An 18,651-nucleotide genomic window follows, 5' to 3' on the forward strand; every position below is an offset into this window, starting at 1 on the left:
ATTCGGCGCGGAGGCGGGTGTGGAGACGATAGGGAGGACTTCGAATCTCCGATGATGACTAAGGACTTGTAACGATGGTTCATCCGCAGCACCAAGAAGCAATCTCATTGGGGGGTCTCCGTAGGTCTCTTTTTTCTCCCTCTCTCTGCCTTCCTTCGGCCTTTGCCTCCCATGCCCCTTGTCACTCCCCAGCGCCATACCACCACCATGAGCCCCTCCAAGCAGCAACGACTCCTCTGGGTGCACTCCACCGAACCGACAGGTGTTCGCCGTCGTGATAAGCCCACCATGACGAAAATCCGTCGCCATATCATGGAAGACATCGGAATATCACGACGCAAGCCCCAACGAAATCCGCAGTTCGTCATCGAAATTGGGTCTCCTCCTGCGTTTGCCAATCACCCGGAGGTGAACTCTCTCTTGCCGCCATTCTGGAGCCAGGATCCACTCAGCGTTCTGGAACAACAGTGGCAAATGGACACCTTCTCGGCGTACGGACTATCTTTATTGGCTGCCGAGGGCAAAAGACTACTCTGCAATGCGGATGCATTGACTTCCGAGGGTTTCTCATTCCCGTTTGCTTTCACATCGTCCGCATTCCTCCGCCACTTCAGGGCCATCTTCTCCGACCCGTCCGTGCTCAAAGGAATCTACCACCAGTCATCTGCGAAGATCAGAGTCATGGCATTAGAACGCTCCTTGGGGACAATCTCGTGCATAGAGGCGACTTTGGCTAATCCTAGCTTTGATCTGGCGACAGCGGATCGTGTCATTTACGCCGTCCTGTCAGTCATTTGTTACAATGTAAGTGGAACGCATGGCTTGTACCGTCACTTTAGCTGTCACTGATGATCGTTCCGCTAGCTCTTGAGCCTCGAGTTTGATCAAGCACGTGTCCATTTGGAAGGCCTTGGAGGTTTGATTGCTGCCAGAGGCGAGATACAGTCTCTGAAGGATAACAATGAGCTGAGATTGATGATTTTCTGGTACGGCTAATCGGATTAGTCCTTCGGTTGTAGCTAATATCCGGGTCCAAGGGTCGACGTCGCGATATGCTTGCTGTTCAACACGAGCCCACGATATTCGCTGCCCCTGGACCTCACCCCGGCAATGTTCCACACGGACCCATCAAAGGGTTTACCGATACCGCTCTCGAGAATTCTTGCGGCTGCCGAAGCTGAAGTCGGGGTGCAGTTGACTCACATCTCGGTTTACGTAGCCGGCTTGAGCGAAGTAGCCATCACCATTGAGTCAGAACTGGCTGCGAGAGGGAATGCCTTGTGGAATGATGAGATCTTTCTGGGGTTACGAATCAACCCCCTGGCGCATCGTTTGTTTGACCGCGCAGGACGAACTACCAGATTTTCTTCTCACTTGGATCAGACCTTGGAATCCATACGGCTAGGGGTCATCATTTGGATTATCTGGACGAAACGCATGTGTCGATCATGGCCCGGTTCTCCCATGGCATACGTACCAGAGTTGCTGGACATGCTCAGTGTGGGGTCCAGCTGGGCGGCAAACACCGCCTCGGGTGCTTCGGATGACATCCTGTCTGTGAGGCTCTGGCTCAGTGTTCTCTGCGGTATTGCGTCTTGTCACGGATCGCGCGAACGAGAAACTGCTATAAGCCTGATTGCAGAAGATATGCATCGACTAAACCGAAAAGAATGGAGCGAGGTCATGGTGCGTGTACGGCAGATGCCCTGGATCAGCTCCTTTGAGACACCCTTGGCCGAAGTAAGGAGCCATGTCCAATCACTTCATGTATCATAATAGCCGCATTTTACTTGGTAGCTTCTTGGGAAATAGATCGGAACTTCTCACCAAAGACGATAACTAGAAAGGAATCTTCTTTTTTTAAGCACTATCCAGCTTTACTATCATCAACACAGCAAGATAACCCAATGATGGACATATTACCCATGCCCATGGACACAAAAACTGAGCAGCAGAGATGCACAGTATACTAGAAAGGAATGGGTGAGCTTAAAAGGGGTCCTCGAGTCGTAAGGGAGGTCACACGCAACGTCCCAGAAATCTGGCGCCAGGAAAGTAAAACCGCGGATGGTGTGGGTACTTTGATTTATAATCGCGCCTAGTTGTGGTGTTCCTTATTATTAAGCCATTAACTAAATATAAGAAACGATACCCCTGCTCCTCTAGTCAATTTCGATCTCGTCCCTCAAATACTCGGATTATACTCTTAGAGACCCCTTGTCTGACATCTCGAATCTACATTTCTCATCTCGATTCTAATACGGCTGCGTAGCTAGCCTTGTACTAAACATGTCGACATCCTCAAGTCATCCAAGAGTCATCGTCGTCCTTGGAGCCACGGGACACCAAGGCGGTGGCGTAGTTCGGGCATTGCTCAAGTCCAAATCGTGGATCGTCCGAGCTGGCACTCGCAACCCGGGCTCATCCAAGGCTCAGAAGCTCCTGGCCGAAGAGCAAAACGATGATGGCCGGTTGGAGGTTGTCGCCGCACACGTGTACGATATCGAAACTCTGCGAAAGGCCTTTGCTGGCGCCTATGGAGTCTTCGCCATTACCAGCGAGTCGCATCCTGACAAGGAGATAGTTGATGAAGAGGAGATGCAGCACGAAATCGAGGCCGGACGAAACATTGTTCTCGCCGCCAAGGAGTGCAATGTTCAACATTTTGTATTCAGCAGCCTGCCTGACATGATGCAGGCCACGTCTGGCCAGTTTCCTAAGCTCTACCACATGAACAACAAGCATGCCGTCGAGAAGATCGCCAGAGAAGAGCTCCCAGGAAGAGTCACTTGTCTCATACCGGGTTTCTTCTACACGAATCTACAATGGCGACAGTATTGCCAACGCCAGGGTATGTCGAGCTACACCTCATCTGACCTTCCCCCCCATGACCCAAAGAGATTGTTTCTATCGAAAACATAAGAAAGAAACTAAACTGGCTTTCTCTCCCACTTCTACATGGCGTAGAGGACGGCGTAGCTAGGTTCTGCTACCCAATTCCGTCGGACCAGGTGACCCAGTGGACAGATCCAGAATATGACATGGGCGCTTTCGCAGCAAGTGAGTTCAGCATCCCATCTCGATACCAAGAGGACGGAAAAAACGTAGCGGCGATGAGACAAGAACGGGTCTCCTAACGTGTGGTTTTTGTCTAATCATGCCTGTTATAAAACAGAAGTATTCGACTTGGGTATCGATCGGACGCGCGGCAAGACGTACCTCGTCATGAGCCCCCGGGTCACGCCGCAGGAGATGGCAGAGACCTTCACGAGAGTCACTGGGCAGCCAGCCATCCACTCCCCAACATCAGCTGAAGAGTTTGCCGATTTGACGGCTCTATTTATCGGACCACCTTTTAAAGAGGACGCCAGGCAGATGATGCAATGGGCCGCCATCGCTCCAAAGAGCAAGGTCGCCTACGGGGCTCTGGATCCACAGGTAGACCGCTCCGCTGAGGAACTTGGACTGGTTGCTAGCTCATTCGAAGCGTGGCTAAAGAGGAGCGGCTGGACAGGACCGGATCGTGGGTAAATGGCGTCAAGCTAGCGCCAGTTTTTCTTGGACAAAACAGCGACGGCTGAGAATATGAAGATGATTGTTGCAAAGAATTCATGAAGTCTGTTGTCAGATTGAAGGGATATTTTTCTTACACACAATTGAGAGCATCAGGGCATGAAGCTCAGCGGCAGCAGAATCAGCATCATCATTTTGATTCCCCGTGCGAAAGATCTGCAAGGTTGAGAGACCTGTCATGTTATGTTGTCTCGTATTCAAGGGACATGAATCCTCCCGTTTCTGTTTTCAGCATCTGTCTGCCTGCTGTCCTGACGATTGCGAAACTAGGCATAGGTAACAGGGGCGGGGCTCCTCTACTCATACGCCCACCGTCACACGCCAATTCGACGCTGTGAAGAGGGGCGAGCGCGAGCGGGATGGGTCTTTGATCGGCGACTAATGGAATTGGGGCGCCTGCGTGGGATTAGACTACAATCCAGGAGGATCTCGTCGGCTGCGATCGAGACTTGCGGCGGGCTTGTGCGAGCTCGGCGCGCATTTTCCACGCAATCCCATTCGTTAGACTCAGCCCGTCCCTACAAGATATATCTGGGGGGTAACGTCTCCAGACGGCACTAAAGGAAGCTGCCGTTTTAGCTGCATCCGTTTTAGTGACTTAACCCTAACCCTGATATTACAAAATACTGTTCGGTCTTTCCGGCACCAGATGCATCCCATCTTCCAGAACTCACCATCCTATTTCTTGGGCTCTAGGGCTTCCAAATTCGGCATACTTTACACCTACGACCATGATACACTGGAAAACTCGGGATCCCGTCCGCTCTCCCTTAGATAAGCTTGTGAGGGCCAGACTAGTAGTTGGGTCGATGACGACCAGCGAATCCCCTGGTGTTGTATGTAATTTTTTTTCATTTCGATTTTTTCAATTCGGAAAAGCCTTTTGCATAAATTCTTCTCATTCATGTTACTGGGATTAAGGAAAGAAATTGCCATGCAACGCATTTAAAACTTTCCAATACCTGTATTAGATAGCGTATGTAATGGGAGTGAGAGAGCGCTACCCGAATAGTAAGAGCGGCTGGATTCTCTTCGCATAAGCCTACAGTTACTCTTTAGACTGCGCTTCCATATCTAAATTATCATTATTCTTAAAAAATTTGTTCTGTGAACAACCAAACTGAATTGACACTGTCATTATGCTTTTTTTTTGGGGGGGGGGGGGGGGGGGGGTTTGGTGGGAGACCTTCGCGTGCGGCTTGCCCTCATAATTACTCTGCAAGGGCCTCTCGGGCACTAATTAGTGGTTCGGCCAAAGAGTATCAGACTTGGTGATGGAGCTCGATGTGACTCATAATGATCAGGAGGGAGAAATGGGCGATGAAAATGCACGATAGACAAGAGCCAATTGGTGAAAGGAACAGTTTATTGCTCGCCCTGATTTCTCAAATCGCTGCAGACAAAAATACTCAGGAAATCCTTAGTTATGATGGTGGCGACCAGTTAGTTACTATCTCGTATGGTTTGCCCACCACCATAAGTAGGGCATTGCTACCCTGATTTTACAAGGTATGTAACATCTCTAGCTAATCTCAACACAGCGCTGGATGTCATCCCTGACGGGCCCGTGTGAGGGCCCCATTCAGAATGCCGGGCAACAATGTGGTTGAAACGACTATTTAATTGTGACAAGTTCTCGATCAATTGGGGCTGCTATTTGCGATAGTCATTAGTAACTAGTACTAACTTAGAGGATATTTTTACGCATAGATGCAAAAGCAGCTACCTGCCCGTTTTTGCTGCCTTTCCTGCTAGTTTCCATTTCTGCGCGCTGCTTACGGATATTCCCATGATCGGGTGTAATTACGCTCTGATAGTCTCTACCGCCCCTTCCAACCTTTCGCCCCTAGACCCTCTTTGGCAGTTCATTCTCCACAGAACCAACGAAAATTTGACTTTCACATCACCGACAAGAAGAAAAGGAAAAAAGAAAGCCAGCCAGACGGTAAAAAATTCAAGCTGTGGTTTAGTCTCTCCCGCCGGGAATTGAACCCGGGTCTCGAGCGAGTTCACCGACTCCTGTGGAGCCTGAATGACAAGCTCACATACTGACCACTATACTACGGAAGACTTGTGGATGTTGGCACCCACCGTAGCTTGGAGGAGTGTCGTCTCCACTGGCTGATATGGACAAGATCTTGGCAGAGGAGTGGAGTCTGGGATGGAGTTCGGGTTCGGGAAGCGAGATTTTGGTTCTTCATGAGAATGGATGCCAGTCGAGAGAGATATGCGGGGGTTGTCAAATGTGAGAAGCACAACGGCCGGTACCACGAGGTATGGTTGTTCCATGCAGGAGTCAATAGATCGACGGGCACGGGAGCCATGTGCCACAGAGCGCAATACCATAGGCTGCTGAGACATCAGACGAAAAGCATGTCACAGGGAAGATTTTTGGTCAATTTTACCAGTGTACACTTTGGCTTTATTTTATTCCCTGGATGTTTTCATCAAATCCGGGGCTCATCCGGTTGCAATATCTGCTTACACAGCGCAGCTTGACTCATTTCTTCCCATTGGCGCAAACAGAAGGATCAGGCCTTCTTCTTCAGTGCCAGGATCCTCTGCGCAGCCTGCTCCGCAGCAATCACGATCATGGCTGACGGGTTGCCCGTGCTCATGCCGGGGAAGATAGACGCATCCACCACAAAGAGGTTGTCAGTGCCGTAAACCTTGGCGTCGAGATCGACCACCGATGTACCGCCATCCCGGCCGTCGTCGGTGCCGAGCTTGGCAGTACCCATCCAGTGGTTGGCGCGGCGGTTCGAGGGAGAAACAAGCATCTAGGGCAAGGTTAATGTTTGATACGGAGAATACATGTTTGGAATAGGGGGTGTCCTACGTTGTTGACAAAGTCCTCAACGGTGCTGTTGGGGGGCGGCAGGACCCAAGTGATGTTGGGGATGACGTTCAGAGCGTTCTGAACGTTCTTGATACCCTGGATGACAGCCTCCTTGTCGACTTCGTCGTGCAGGTAGGGGTGCTGGAAGACACTGGTTGAGAGAGCAGGGGTGATGGTCATGCGGCCTCTCGACACGACACCTCTTCCGAGGTATTGGCTGAGAGTCATGGCGTCTGGATGGAAGGTTAGCTTGGAGTGGAATCAATAGGACGTCGAGGACATACGGGTTGAGTTGGTGTAGGTGGAGGCGCCTTCCACACGGGCAGTCCATTGAAACTGGCGGACAATGCCGTCGGAGCCGGTGACTTCGTCCCAGATCTAGATACGTGGTAAGCATGTCGACCGATCGCAGAGCACAGCGCCATCAAGGGCAGCATACCATGGGCCCAATGTTCGGCGCAGCCTGGGCAAGGATGCCAGACCTTTCCTCGAGGTAGGCCTCCATATCGCTGGTAATAGGGGTGTCCCAAGCCTCGTAAAAGTCATAGAAGACAACATCGGGGTGCGTGAGAATAAGATCGGTGTTGAGGTGGTCAATCAGGTTGTAACCGACGGGAACGTTGATCCAGTCGTTCCTGTCAATGAATGTCGGGCCGTCCTTGGAGGCTGCGACGACCTCGAGCTGGTCTGCGGGACCGACACCGCCTATTGGCACTGGTTAGCATCTGAATTGGCTCAGTAGGAAATCGCATTCTCTTACTCCGCAACAGAAGCTTCGCCGAGCCGAAGGCACCAGCTGCAAAGATGACGCCTCCGTTAGGGTTGAGCTTGACTGTTCCGTTGAAGCCGCCGTTGCTCAGGCATTCCAGTTCGACGCCCTCGACCTTGCTGCCTGTCCTAAGGGCCCTCCTGACGGCAGTGTTGGTCCATAGATCGAAGTTATCACGCGAGTCGGCCGACACCAGGTATGTCGCCAGTGGCCCGTTTCTCTCACCTCCTGCGAACATGTAGTGGGTGTGCGCAAAGGTGTGGTTCTTCTGGTCCGGGGCATCGTTGGCGATGATCTCCTTCCAACCGGACGCACTCAGACCGCTGGAAAGAACGTCGTAGCCTTCTTGCCGGTAGAGCTTTCCGTCCATCGACGGGTGCCACGAGCCAGGGATGCGTTTGAACACGCGCTCCGTGGCGGCTGCGAGATCGCTGGCCTTCCAACCCTCGGGGAAGTTATAGTCCCAGTCCTTCGGGCTCGGCTAGTTGAGAAGTTAGTATGCGGCTCAAGAACTTCAAATCCTGAGCGTTGCGAGAACTTGCCTTCCACCACAGACCGGCATTGACAGCAGTGCCACCTCCCAAGACGCAGCCGGCCATCTGGTCGGTGTCGGTGCAGGCAATACCGGCAGAGTCGACCCAGATCTGGTTGCACAGGCCCGGAACATCGAATCGGGTAAGATCCGTGCCCTCGAGCCAGCCGGGCTTCATAGTTCCGTTCCACCGGCCGGTCGAAGGGGGGCCCTTCTCGATCAGCAACACGCTGTGTCCGGCCTCGCTGAGTTTGTCGGCAACAGGAATGCCACCGGCACCGGCACCAACCACGATGTAGTCGTAGGTCTTTTCCGGAGCAGGAGTGCACTCCACGGTGGGACCGCCGGCCCTAGGGGTACGTTCCAGTCAGCAAAAACCGCAGCATCACTTCGGTGAAAGAACTTACCCGGTGCAGTCAACCTCTGGCGTCGTCGTAGCCAACGCCGTCCACTCCTCGTATGATTCCTGCGTGGCACCCTCGAGCTGCGCGCCCCACTGCCCGAACCCGTTATCGTGGAAGCCAAAGGTGGCACTGTCGGGACACGTGGGGTTCGCCAGGCCCTGCCTGGCCGACGCACGGCCTAGGACAAGGAATCCTTCGGTCGTGGAGACGCTCCCTTCAGAGCCCTCATGATTCCACGCAAAGCAGTTCTCGCATCGGTAAAGCAATTCGTACGAGGTGTCGGTGACGTTCGAGGAGATCTGGGTCAGCTTGGCGTCGCCTGAATATACATCGGGCAGTGTGTAGCCGGTGGCGTAGCGGAACGAGGTGTACACGGTGCCCTCAAACGCCCAAGTGACGAGCAGCAATGCCTGCGTCATCTGTCCGGCTTGGCCATGCGAGATGCCGCAATAACCGGGGGAGGTAGCGTTTGTGATTGCGCAGCGCTACTAGATGTAAGTGAAGAGCCCCATCGCGAGCGATCTCTTAACCTACGATAAGACCAATGTACTCGGTGGCATCCGCCGTCAGGGCATCTGGGGGCAGCGCCAGACCGAAGGTGAAGGGGCTTCCCTCGTTTGCCGACCATGTCTTGAACTCGATATCGGTCGCGGGATCGGTGTACGAACCCTCGGTCATTTGTGCAGAACATTGCTGGAGGTCTTTGGAGGGTCAGCACCTACCAATCACACCTCAATGGCGCGCTGCTGGAGACTTACACAACGACGCCGCGAGGGCGGTCGCCCCAATGCGGCTTAGGAGCTTCATCATTCCAATGGGGCCACGGCTCACAAGACGGTTCCGAGATCAGGCTTGGGCCAAGAAAGACAAGCAAGCATCCCGACCTAAGCGTCCCCAGAAGGGGGAAGGGGGGATAAATAATAACATGTTTCTTTGCGTCGGGCGCGTGCCTGGCTTGTTCCGTTCCCGAGCTCCGCAATCCCACGAACGAGTCACGGAATGGCCGTCCGGGGAAAACTAATGGGATGTCACCGATAGGATGGATCCTGCGGCAGAATGAGAGCTTAGTTCTTGAGGTAGACGGAGCCAGATAGATTGAGCTGCATGTCCAGAGTATAGCCTCCACCCAAAGAATATGGGATCAGCGTGGGCCAGTACGAGATTGATATGAAGGGAGCAGGGGAAATTGGGGAACAAGCTGCACGGTGGAGCTTCCCCAACTTTCCCCAGGGGCGGAAGAAGCTGAGATTGACAGGGGCGGCATGAGCGAGCCGGGGAAGCAGGGCACCGAGCGGAAGCAAGCGCCGATGCGGGACGCCTCGGTGACCAAGCTCCATGCACACACCCTGGAACCCTTGGCTGGCATTGTCGCGGAGGTGGCTAGGTCCGGGCCTGGCTGCCAAGCAAGGCGGATCCCACGGCGAGAGGCCGTGAGGTCGTCCAAAACGCGAGGCGAATCACAGCATTCAATTCGAGGGATGGCCATTTTCCGCGACCCGAGCCCTCGAAGGAATCGGCTGCATCGGCCGGATGCAACATCCAGCGAGGCGTCCCGTCAGTACGACAGCTTGACAGGACCTCGGCAAGGGGAGCCGGGACTTTCGGCTGAGCGCAGACTAGATCCCGGGGTCGGTCCAGGCTTCAGATCCTCAGCTGCTCTCCACTCGGAAGATTTGTCGTGCGAATCGCCGTTAAACGTCAACAAGAGGCGGCTCCAGGCGGCAACAGGGTCCTGAGGTCCTTGGCTCGGGGAGTCGTCCGGTTCCAGAAGAAATGCCGCTGGGCGCCGTGGGAGGTGGTAATCTCCCCCACTTTGGATAAATACCGAGCAATGCTCGCTGCCGCTGTGCTTGCCCTGCCCCTCTGGCACTCATCTATCCTCGACCTCGTCCGTTGCTCGCACCCCATTTTTGTTGTCAATCAGCCTATACCCAATCAACTTGCGTATAGTAGACGTGGCGGTCCGACGGCCCAGTCGCGCGCGTGGAGCGTATTTGCTGGCGACCGCCCTGGCCTCGGTCGGGAATCAGCGGCGAGGAGCGCCGCAGGAAGCCAGGAGCGCGTGATGCGTTCGGTGGGTAAACTCTTATGCCTCTTTGGAATCTGACCAACCGGCGTCGGCGGACTCGGAAAACGGATATGCCATCTTTCGCGACATTGTTGGGCGCCAGGGGCGGTGGACTGAACTGGAATTGAAGGTGGCAAAGTGGCGAACGGCCAAAGTTGGGGGAGGTTGGCGACTTTTTATTCGAATTCCAGGGCGACTTTAAGAGCGAGTGGTGCCTGAAAGGGTTGCAACCGTTGATTCGGGATTCCCAAGCTTGGAAGGAGTAGATCCAACGCCTTGACCGCTGGGTCGCACTTTGCCTTGCAACTTGACAGCTTTCGCGCGGCCAACTTGGTGGATTTGCTGGGATCGAAGGCACATCCAACTGCTCTGGTGACCATTTGTCTCAGGCCTTCCCGTCCGGGTCCGGGGGGTTTCCTTCCGCTCTGTTGCCACAACTGGAAATAGGTACTTTTGGCTAGAAACAACAAAGGCCTCAGCTTCTGGGAATGGCTGTAAACATGACTCTAATCATGGCTCTAAGAAATGCAAGCTATGCTGCGGCAACGGATTGAGACCAGGCATTAAAATATCGATTTTCATGTGCACGTATCGAGCAGACTAGACTGCTTCTTTTCGATTCTTCCGGAGCTGATCGGCTGTGTGTCTGCTCGGTAAGCTCGACGATGCATCTTCTCTTGCAATTCTCTGAGGATCCAAGTCAAAATGTCTCGCTTTCTACAACACTCATCTTTTATTCCAGCTTACGCAGCGTATGTGGTCCTGTAACTTCTATTTGACAAGGCCACATACATATAATCACGGGATCGAAAACCCCTTCGACATAATGCGTTTTCCTGACTCAGGGTAGTCTCCTTGCGATCGCCCTAAACATATTAGGGGTTGTTTCGTTCGAATGTCTGCTGCTTCATTCCAGAGATAGTGATAACTTAGTAGTGAGGGTCGGAAGTTTGACCTTGTAGCTTGGAGAACGACAACAAGTTGTTATCACGCTCTTGGTGCCAGCAAAGCTCACAGAACGGCGTGTTAAGGTGCTAACATCACTGTCTGAAGGGGATACTGCATCACAAGCTGAACCCTGGTAGTGCGTCATCTAATTGCTCGTGGCCTGCCAACCCAATCTCACCAATCTTGTATGGACTATGTTCTCGATTCCCTCGGCATTCCGATTGAAGACCCATGCTGCATGCACCGGCGGTGTCTTTGGTTGTCAATCATCTCACAGAAACCGATAGCGCGGAAGGTAACTGAGCACGGCATCGTTGCTTCGACACGGCACGAGCGGGTTGATATTAGCTTTCCTGCAACGTACCCCACAATCTGGCCGCATTGACGAGCACCCAATTCGACATGCAATCTGGGGCCGCACGCGACCTCATCTCTTTTTCATTTTGGGCGAGCTCTCTTTCCTGGCTTTTCGCCCAACATCAGAGCCTTGGATGGACGACCGTGCTTCCGCCGGCGTCAGGCGACTCCGGGAGGGTGCAGGCCGGCCCGTTTCATATACAAACCACCATCCTGCAAGCCCGGCATTTGCGGGCGCACAACTCCCGGGATGCCGAGCGCCGCCGCATTCATAAGCCGGTAGGCCTCGCGGCCGACCTTTGCTACTATCATCGCTCCATCCATAGCCCTCTTACCCCAGAAGAAACCCCCAGCTCTGTACGGAATTATGAAGGTCTTTGCTATTGCCGCAGCCCTATCCCTGGCCGTAACTGAGGTCTCGGGCCACTACATCTTCCAGCAGTTTGGCGTCGGGTCCCAGAAGTTCGGCGTGTACGAACACATCCGGAAAAACAACAACTACAACTCTCCGGTGACGAGCTTGTCGTCCAATGACCTGCGATGCAATGTCGGCGGAAACTCTGGCGCCAGCACCACCACCGCCAATGTGAAGGCCGGCGACTCGGTCACATTCTACAGCGACGTCGCTGTCTATCACCAAGGGCCCATCTCTCTGTAAGTCGCCTCTTCTTCGGGCGCCTTTCGCGATATGGCTAACGGCTTCAGATACATGTCGAGAGCCCCTGGGTCAGTCAGTGACTACGACGGGTCCGGAGACTGGTTTAAGATTTACGACTGGGGCCCGACCTTTAACGGCGGACAATCCTCCTGGCCGATGCGGAGTGGGTTCTTCCTTTCCCCCATCAGCGTCTCTTTGCCCTCTCTAACGGTTTGAACCTTGTAGATTCCTACCAGTACAACATCCCCAAGTGCATCCAGAACGGCGAGTATCTGCTGCGTATTCAGTCGCTTGCGATCCACAACCCCGGCGGCGTGCCGCAATTCTACATCAGCTGCGCCCAGATTAATGTCACGGGCGGCGGTAACGCCACCCCGAACCCGACTGCCAAGATCCCTGGCGCTTTCAAGGCTAGCGATCCGGGCTATACCGCTAATGTGAGTCGCCTGGTGTTCGTCCAGCGCTTGTTGTTCCATGAAATGCTAACTTGCCTGCGACAGATCTACAACAACTTCAGGTCTTACACTGTTCCTGGGCCGGCGGTGTTCAATTGTTAAGGAGGTGCGAGGTTCTGGGTCCATGTACCGTGGGACTGGAATTAGGTAGGCGCCTGTCGATAGTGATTAACTGGGCGTCATCGATGGATTCCTGCCAGCGCCGGGTATGAATGCTGTGAAACGGCAGCATCTATGATAGACAATCCTTTGCCCAGCCAGGCGTCTTACATTTGGTGTCGCACAGCATATTTCGCAGTATCCTTCGCTGCTACGTATCGTATCGAGGTCGATATTGCCAGTCTTGAAAGCCCTCAGAGTTCGAAACGGTTTTACCATGTCTCCTGACGGGACTTCGGGATCCCTTCCGTTCATGCGGGGCGACCCCCGGTTAATCCGAGCGGCGATCGGTGGACCGAGATCTGAGGACCGCCGCTCCCTGCCTTATTCGGCCCGGAGGGCGGCTCGTCGATTCGGATCGCCAAGAACTGATTTTCTCGGGAGGGCGGCTTGTGGAGTTTATGCGGGTAATGCGAATCAAGGGGATCCTGCTGAGGTACCTTCCGGTGATCTGCATACTTATTCGAGATTTGAGGTTTTGGACCCAGACGGGGATGCGATGGAGAGGTCGAGGTCATCTAGGTGTGGTTGACGGTGCAGTCGGGGACAGGAATTGAATGCCAACCCCAGTTCCCATCAGAATTCGCAAACAATATCACCATCGTCCGCAAACCAGAATGACATGATTGAGCTCTTTAACAACCAGGAGTTGCCTCGATCAGCAACCTATCCATGCATATTCCGTACCTTACCTATATTCTATACATTAATTACTACCATGATAGTAGTGCTAGGAACAGAACGATACCGACAAATAGTACTGACGCCACATCTCTAAGCATACTGAGGTAAACAACACGAAAAAGAGTCCGATAAAATGCAGAATAGAAATGGTCAACTCCCTGCACAAATCTAGATGCAACCAAGTTCCCCCTCTTCACCGAGCGGAAAGGCTTCTCAATTCATCTCTGTTCTGCCGGCGGCGGTGATGCCCAACGGGGCCTTGGCTCCAGCCGCAGTTCGTTCGACAGATGCCTGCAGGATGCCGCAGCAACAGCTGCAGCTGGTACTGTTGACCTCTTATTCATGATCCTCATCCTCGACGCTGGAGCTAGCCGACTCGGATTCGGTCAGAGACTCAAAATCGTCTTCGACAGCGGTACTGGCACAGGAGATGTCCGAGGTGGCTGGCGTGGCCGCCTGGACGTGGGGCTCCTGCCCCGCTTCCTCTTGCATGCCGTCGGAGTCGCGGTAAGCGACGGGGACGTCGGCCTCCGGGGTTGCAGAGCGGGTGAGAGCCGGGACGACGTCCGAGTTGTACGAGGAATGAGTAAAGCCGCTGAGAGGAGGGGTCGGTAGTCCGTTGTAGTAATCGCGATAGAGTTCCCTGTAAGTCGAGCTCTGCCTGGAGGCTCGGTTGGAGATGGAAGTGTTGATGGCAGGCCCTGGCGGGACGATGTCAGACCGTCTTATTACACTGATCCTACTTCTCTGCGGGACTTACTGTGAGATGCATCCCAAATGCGACGCAATCGACGCGGAGGGAGCTCGATGTTGGGATCGGAGGCCGGAGAGTCGGTACTACCACTCCGTCCGCGGTTGCGGCGGGCCCAGAAACCGTTCTCGTGGTCCCGGTGGGTGTGGTCGCTCCGGATTTTCATAGAGACGCATGACAGCTTGCTGAATTTGGTGCCCATATTTCGTAGAATTGAGGAGCGTTGCGGCTTTGAGCGTACAGAATCTGAGAGTTATAACGAAAAGGTTGAAGATAACACACTCAGTCTGATTCCTGGAGGGACTGGGCTTGGAGGATATGAAATTTGCTCCGAGTCGCGCGGTGCAAGGTGTGCTCTGCGTGTAGGTATCAATCAAGCCCTGGTTCCAAGGACCGACAGTCGGCCCAGCAGCGTGGAGGTGCCGCTCGGCGCTCGACAACACAATGGGCCAAACGCCGGCAGGTACTTGTCACGAAAACCACAGGGCAAGGATGCGAGACTACCAATACATGGTGGTGCCTACTTGTTTTTGATGCCGGATACGAGTTCACCACATGCATGCAATTAGAGAATTCACAAATCGCCGAAGCTTTGTGCAAGGCGATGTGTTGACCGCAGTTTCACAACCCACAGTTAAGTATCACACAAGCAAGAGCATCGAAAATCCCATTAAATCAGAAGTTCTGATGCGCAGTGTACTTTGATCGTTGTCTATCGGCACCGTAGAGCCTGAGTATACGGAGCAGATTGCGTCCTAGGTGAAGAGTTAAGTCTCCCCGTCACAAAGTCAAACATGCAGGTTATTTTGTGCTCCTGGAAGATCCCTTTCAAGACACAGTCGACCGCAGTCTTCAGCGCCTCGCTACCACGAGTACAGTCCATGACAATGTACGCCATCCGCCGGGCTCACTCCAAACAGCGCACTGGACAGAATCAGGCTACCCAATGATCGTCGATGATACGCCAAGGGGGGTACTACCAGGGCTGCCCCCAGCCCCGTAACCACCGACGTTGGAGTGATCGGGTAGTCAGAGCACCGGCCCATCCATCATTAGTCGCTGGTGGGCGCCAATATAGAGCCCTAATCGTTTACCGTTCCGTTCGTGCCCTGCACAACTGTGGGCCAGCTAATACCGAACTTGATGCCGATCTTGCCGCCATACTTACTAATTAGACGCGAAAGGGCTCGAATCCTTAACTGAGGGCATCACATCGAATTTGGTAGAGCCGATATGCTCGCCTTCTTTGACCCCAAAACCCCCAAAGGGAGCTAGGGGTTGGCTTTGTCCCATGCCGCGATCAGCCGCGATCAATCGCGAAGCCAGAGGAAAACACCATCGCCAAAAAAGTGCGTATAAGGGTTGAGATGAAGATATTTGGGCCATGGAAGAACCCGACGCCATATGGCTGTTCTCGGTTGTCAAAGACGAACAAAGTAGGGAAGCCGTTCCTGCCAAAACCCCCGGTGAATGGGTGGGCAACAGAGAAACGCTAGATTGTATGTGGGGACACTAAGAGGGCATGTTGATTGCGCTACATAGGCGGCGAGTAATAGGAGGTGGATGGCGCGTCATTGTGGCAAAGTCAGGGGTAATTACGGAGAGGTTGCGTGGGATGTTGAAGAGGACTTGGAGAAAAGAACGTGAACGGAAAGGTACGGGATACTAGCTTATCGCTTCAGGCAGTTGACTTCTTACTTACCTGGGATATTAGCCTTTTCTTTCTGGTTTCTTTCTTTCTTTCTTTCTTTCTTTCTTTCTTTCTTTCTTTCTTTCTTTCTTTCTTTCTTTCTTTCTTTCTTTCTTTCTTTCTTTCTTTCTTTCTTTCTTTCTTTTCTTTTCTTTTTTTTTTTTCCTGATTGGGAGGCCGTCAGCGATGGCGGCGGCTATCACCTAAAGTGGATTGCGAGCCCACCCTCACACAGAGCAGGGAAGCCTTACAATCTTACTTTGTCTGATAAGCATGTAGGTAATGCTCGAGGTAAATGAGACGCCCCAGCCCGTCGTCACAGCGGAGGATCTGTCGACCCCAAGAAATGTCCCCTCTCAGCGGCGTAGGATTTGTTGTGGGACCTACTGTAGAATGGGGAGTAAAATCTTGGCGCAGCCGATGCTTGACTTGGATCCAGAGCAAAGCCAGTCCCGGCACCACCAGAGCTGAGATGATTGAAATGAGAGAGATTTCGAATGAAGCTCCTACCGCTCAATACGAATAATGCATGATAAGTCTTAATACCTCTAACCGATCTGCCCATCAGATGTAACACAAGCCGTCTCCGTTAACTTCGGTAGACATTTTACCACTTACCTTACGTGGGACGTGCCATTAGCCTTAGCTGAGCTGCAACCTGCGGGAACTTGCAGCTGGGCACGAAGATTGCAACGTTCTTCACTTTTCACTACTGCACACCGATCTTAATCATCTATTTCGGCGGCTATATTCCCGGTCTGTGGCAGCTGAAACAACTTGGCGTGCTGCAATAAACAGCATCGTGTGATTAGGAGCTGTTCCGCCTTCTCCCCTTAACGATCTCTAGAGTGTGTGGACAATAATACTGATTCTGTCGGCAACGCGCTTTTGCACAAGCACTTTCTCGTTGGTTTAGCACATATAGTAGTGGTGATAGACTGCAGCTATGTCGCAGGCACCCCGGCATTCCGCGCACACGGCGACGGTCGTGTATGGCGACATCTATGAAGCACCAATTCCGGTGAATTCTCACGAGTTGCCAATTCCTGTGGGGACGCAAGAGATCCGAATCACCGACGACTACACCGCTCGATTGGTTACTCTCGATGGCCAGAAAGTGGTGATTCCAGACAACGGAGAAAAGGAGCCAGCCACTCTCCATGATATACCTCTTCCAAGTTCGGCCGCACCTCAAGTTGCAGCTCCGTCATCCGTGGCAGAAACAATATGCGGCGTTCGCCGTCGGGTATTTTACATTGTCCTAGCGGTGGCGGCAGTAGTCTTTCTTGGTGTAGCCGCTGGGTTTGCCGGGGGGTTTGTAGCTCGAAGGAATGCCGATGATGCTGGCACCGTGACCGCCACCGCGACCCCATCAGACGCTCCGACTAGCTCCGGAGTTAGCTCCGCTGCACCTAGCTCCCCTGCGGCTAGCTCCCCGGCACCGGCAGTGGCGTCTCTAATTCTCAACAATTCCCAGCTTGCCGCCGCGCTGTGGGAGAACAAAACGGAACCTCGATGGAGCTATGTCCTTCACCAAGACCCTCTTGGCTCCCTAATATTCTCCATCTGGAACGACATCAGCTCGATGTGGACATCAGTCAACGTATCGGATCGATTACTGAGAAACGGCGACCGGGTGCTTCCAAGGCTGGGCACACCACTCGCGATCACCACGGGCGAATCTTTCCATATAGCCCTATTCTACATAGACTTATACAACAACGTTCGTGCACTGATCACTTTCGACAGATCGTATCAGTCGTGGAGACTGGGGACTCTGTATGATCGCGATCAGGCTATTCTGGCGAGCCCAGAGTCACAACTGGACGTGTGCTGGCTCGTATGCGGAGAGAGCTGCCGGGGTAGTAAAGATGGGGACAGCCAGATCCGCTTCTTCTTCGAGGACACACGCGGCGATCTTCAGGCCTACTACGGCAATCCGTGGGTACCATCGGCCAATTTCAACCAGAACGGCCGACCCGGTTCCGCGCTAGCGTCTACAGCGTATCGCTCTGACTCAGGTTCGATGGATATGAAGTTGTTTTTTGACACGGGGGAGAAACTCGGCATGATGAGTTGGACGAATGATACGAGTTGGTACTTTGATGGTACGGATTCGCCCCTACGACTGCTACCGTTCTCTTGTTCTCACTACTAATCACTGACAAACAGAGGCATTCTCCGGACCCACATGGCCGACGTTTCAAGGGCAAAAGATGGCGACTATGTCATTCTCAGTGACGGGTACAAGCTCAGAGCCGTCATGGGCGATTCTGGTTGTTCAGTTGGAGAGAAACGGCAGTCTTACCGCGACGTACTGGGATCCAAGGAACCAGAGGTGGACCTTTGGGGTCCCCGTCAGGCTGGTAGGAGAACTGCAGCTGGAACCCGCCTTCTCAGCGATAGCTATGAACATGGATCGCAGGTTCTATGGCATTGCGAATGGATCCATCTTAGAATACCGTGTTACCAGCTCGGACTTCACACAGTTCGAGTTTACGTCGAGTGTTCCGCTGCTGGGTGCTAGCAGCGCGTAAGATAAAGAGGAATAACCGACAAGTGAGTAATCAGATAAAGATTGTCAGCGAATCATGATCTAATTGCTTCACCCGGCGCGATCGCGCATTCTGTGAAACCTTTTCACAATACTGTCGCCTCAGCATCATACATTGAGGTCCAGCTGATTTGGCAAGTTTCGTAGCAAAGCGTCATATCAATTCTCGTGCATCATCGTCAAAGTGCGATACCTAACTACCCCGCCGGA

General features: G+C 53.2%; 6 protein-coding genes and 2 non-coding genes across 8 annotated transcripts; 5 read left to right on the forward strand and 3 right to left on the reverse strand.

Annotated features, from left to right (window-relative positions):
• Window positions 1-207: 207 nt before the first annotated feature.
• Window positions 208-1,776, forward strand: MFIFM68171_06505 (uncharacterized protein; the record flags this gene model as incomplete). The annotated part of the gene is made up of 3 exons (XM_071061925.1): window positions 208-804; window positions 865-986; window positions 1,038-1,776. 3 exons carry the CDS (start codon window positions 208-210, stop codon window positions 1,774-1,776), a joined length of 1,458 nt encoding a protein of 485 aa, XP_070918026.1.
• A 513-nt stretch (window positions 1,777-2,289) lies between these two features.
• MFIFM68171_06506 (uncharacterized protein) lies at window positions 2,290-3,531 on the forward strand (the record flags this gene model as incomplete). The annotated part of the gene is made up of 3 exons (XM_071061926.1): window positions 2,290-2,851; window positions 2,968-3,060; window positions 3,176-3,531. The coding sequence occupies 3 exons, from the start codon at window positions 2,290-2,292 to the stop codon at window positions 3,529-3,531; spliced, it is 1,011 nt and encodes a 336-aa protein (XP_070918027.1).
• Window positions 3,532-4,299: 768 nt separating this feature from the next.
• Window positions 4,300-4,413, forward strand: MP_IFM68171_r13. The gene has a single exon (XR_011605954.1). It is a non-coding gene; the product is annotated as a 5S ribosomal RNA (ribosomal RNA).
• Window positions 4,414-5,544: 1,131 nt separating this feature from the next.
• Window positions 5,545-5,643, reverse strand: MFIFM68171_t88. The gene is made up of 2 exons: window positions 5,607-5,643; window positions 5,545-5,579 (listed from the first exon to the last, which is right to left on the reverse strand). It is a non-coding gene; the product is annotated as a tRNA-Asp (tRNA).
• A 461-nt stretch (window positions 5,644-6,104) lies between these two features.
• On the reverse strand, window positions 6,105-8,924 carry MFIFM68171_06507 (uncharacterized protein; the record flags this gene model as incomplete). Its single annotated transcript, XM_071061927.1, has 9 exons — window positions 6,105-6,353; window positions 6,413-6,645; window positions 6,697-6,790; window positions 6,852-7,117; window positions 7,173-7,662; window positions 7,724-8,063; window positions 8,121-8,602; window positions 8,652-8,818; window positions 8,876-8,924. 9 exons carry the CDS (start codon window positions 8,922-8,924, stop codon window positions 6,105-6,107), a joined length of 2,370 nt encoding a protein of 789 aa, XP_070918028.1.
• A 2,933-nt stretch (window positions 8,925-11,857) lies between these two features.
• MFIFM68171_06508 (uncharacterized protein) lies at window positions 11,858-12,705 on the forward strand (the record flags this gene model as incomplete). The annotated part of the gene is made up of 4 exons (XM_071061928.1): window positions 11,858-12,144; window positions 12,196-12,311; window positions 12,374-12,585; window positions 12,649-12,705. The coding sequence occupies 4 exons, from the start codon at window positions 11,858-11,860 to the stop codon at window positions 12,703-12,705; spliced, it is 672 nt and encodes a 223-aa protein (XP_070918029.1).
• Window positions 12,706-13,782: 1,077 nt separating this feature from the next.
• On the reverse strand, window positions 13,783-14,399 carry MFIFM68171_06509 (uncharacterized protein; the record flags this gene model as incomplete). Its single annotated transcript, XM_071061929.1, has 2 exons — window positions 13,783-14,147; window positions 14,207-14,399. The coding sequence occupies 2 exons, from the start codon at window positions 14,397-14,399 to the stop codon at window positions 13,783-13,785; spliced, it is 558 nt and encodes a 185-aa protein (XP_070918030.1).
• A 2,434-nt stretch (window positions 14,400-16,833) lies between these two features.
• Window positions 16,834-18,424, forward strand: MFIFM68171_06510 (uncharacterized protein; the record flags this gene model as incomplete). The annotated part of the gene is made up of 2 exons (XM_071061930.1): window positions 16,834-17,995; window positions 18,060-18,424. 2 exons carry the CDS (start codon window positions 16,834-16,836, stop codon window positions 18,422-18,424), a joined length of 1,527 nt encoding a protein of 508 aa, XP_070918031.1.
• Window positions 18,425-18,651: the final 227 nt, after the last annotated feature.

The sequence above is a fragment of the Madurella fahalii genome (assembly GCF_045866475.1).
Source record: "Madurella fahalii IFM 68171 DNA, scaffold_3, whole genome shotgun sequence".
In the NCBI taxonomy this organism is placed as follows: domain Eukaryota; kingdom Fungi; phylum Ascomycota; class Sordariomycetes; order Sordariales; genus Madurella; species Madurella fahalii.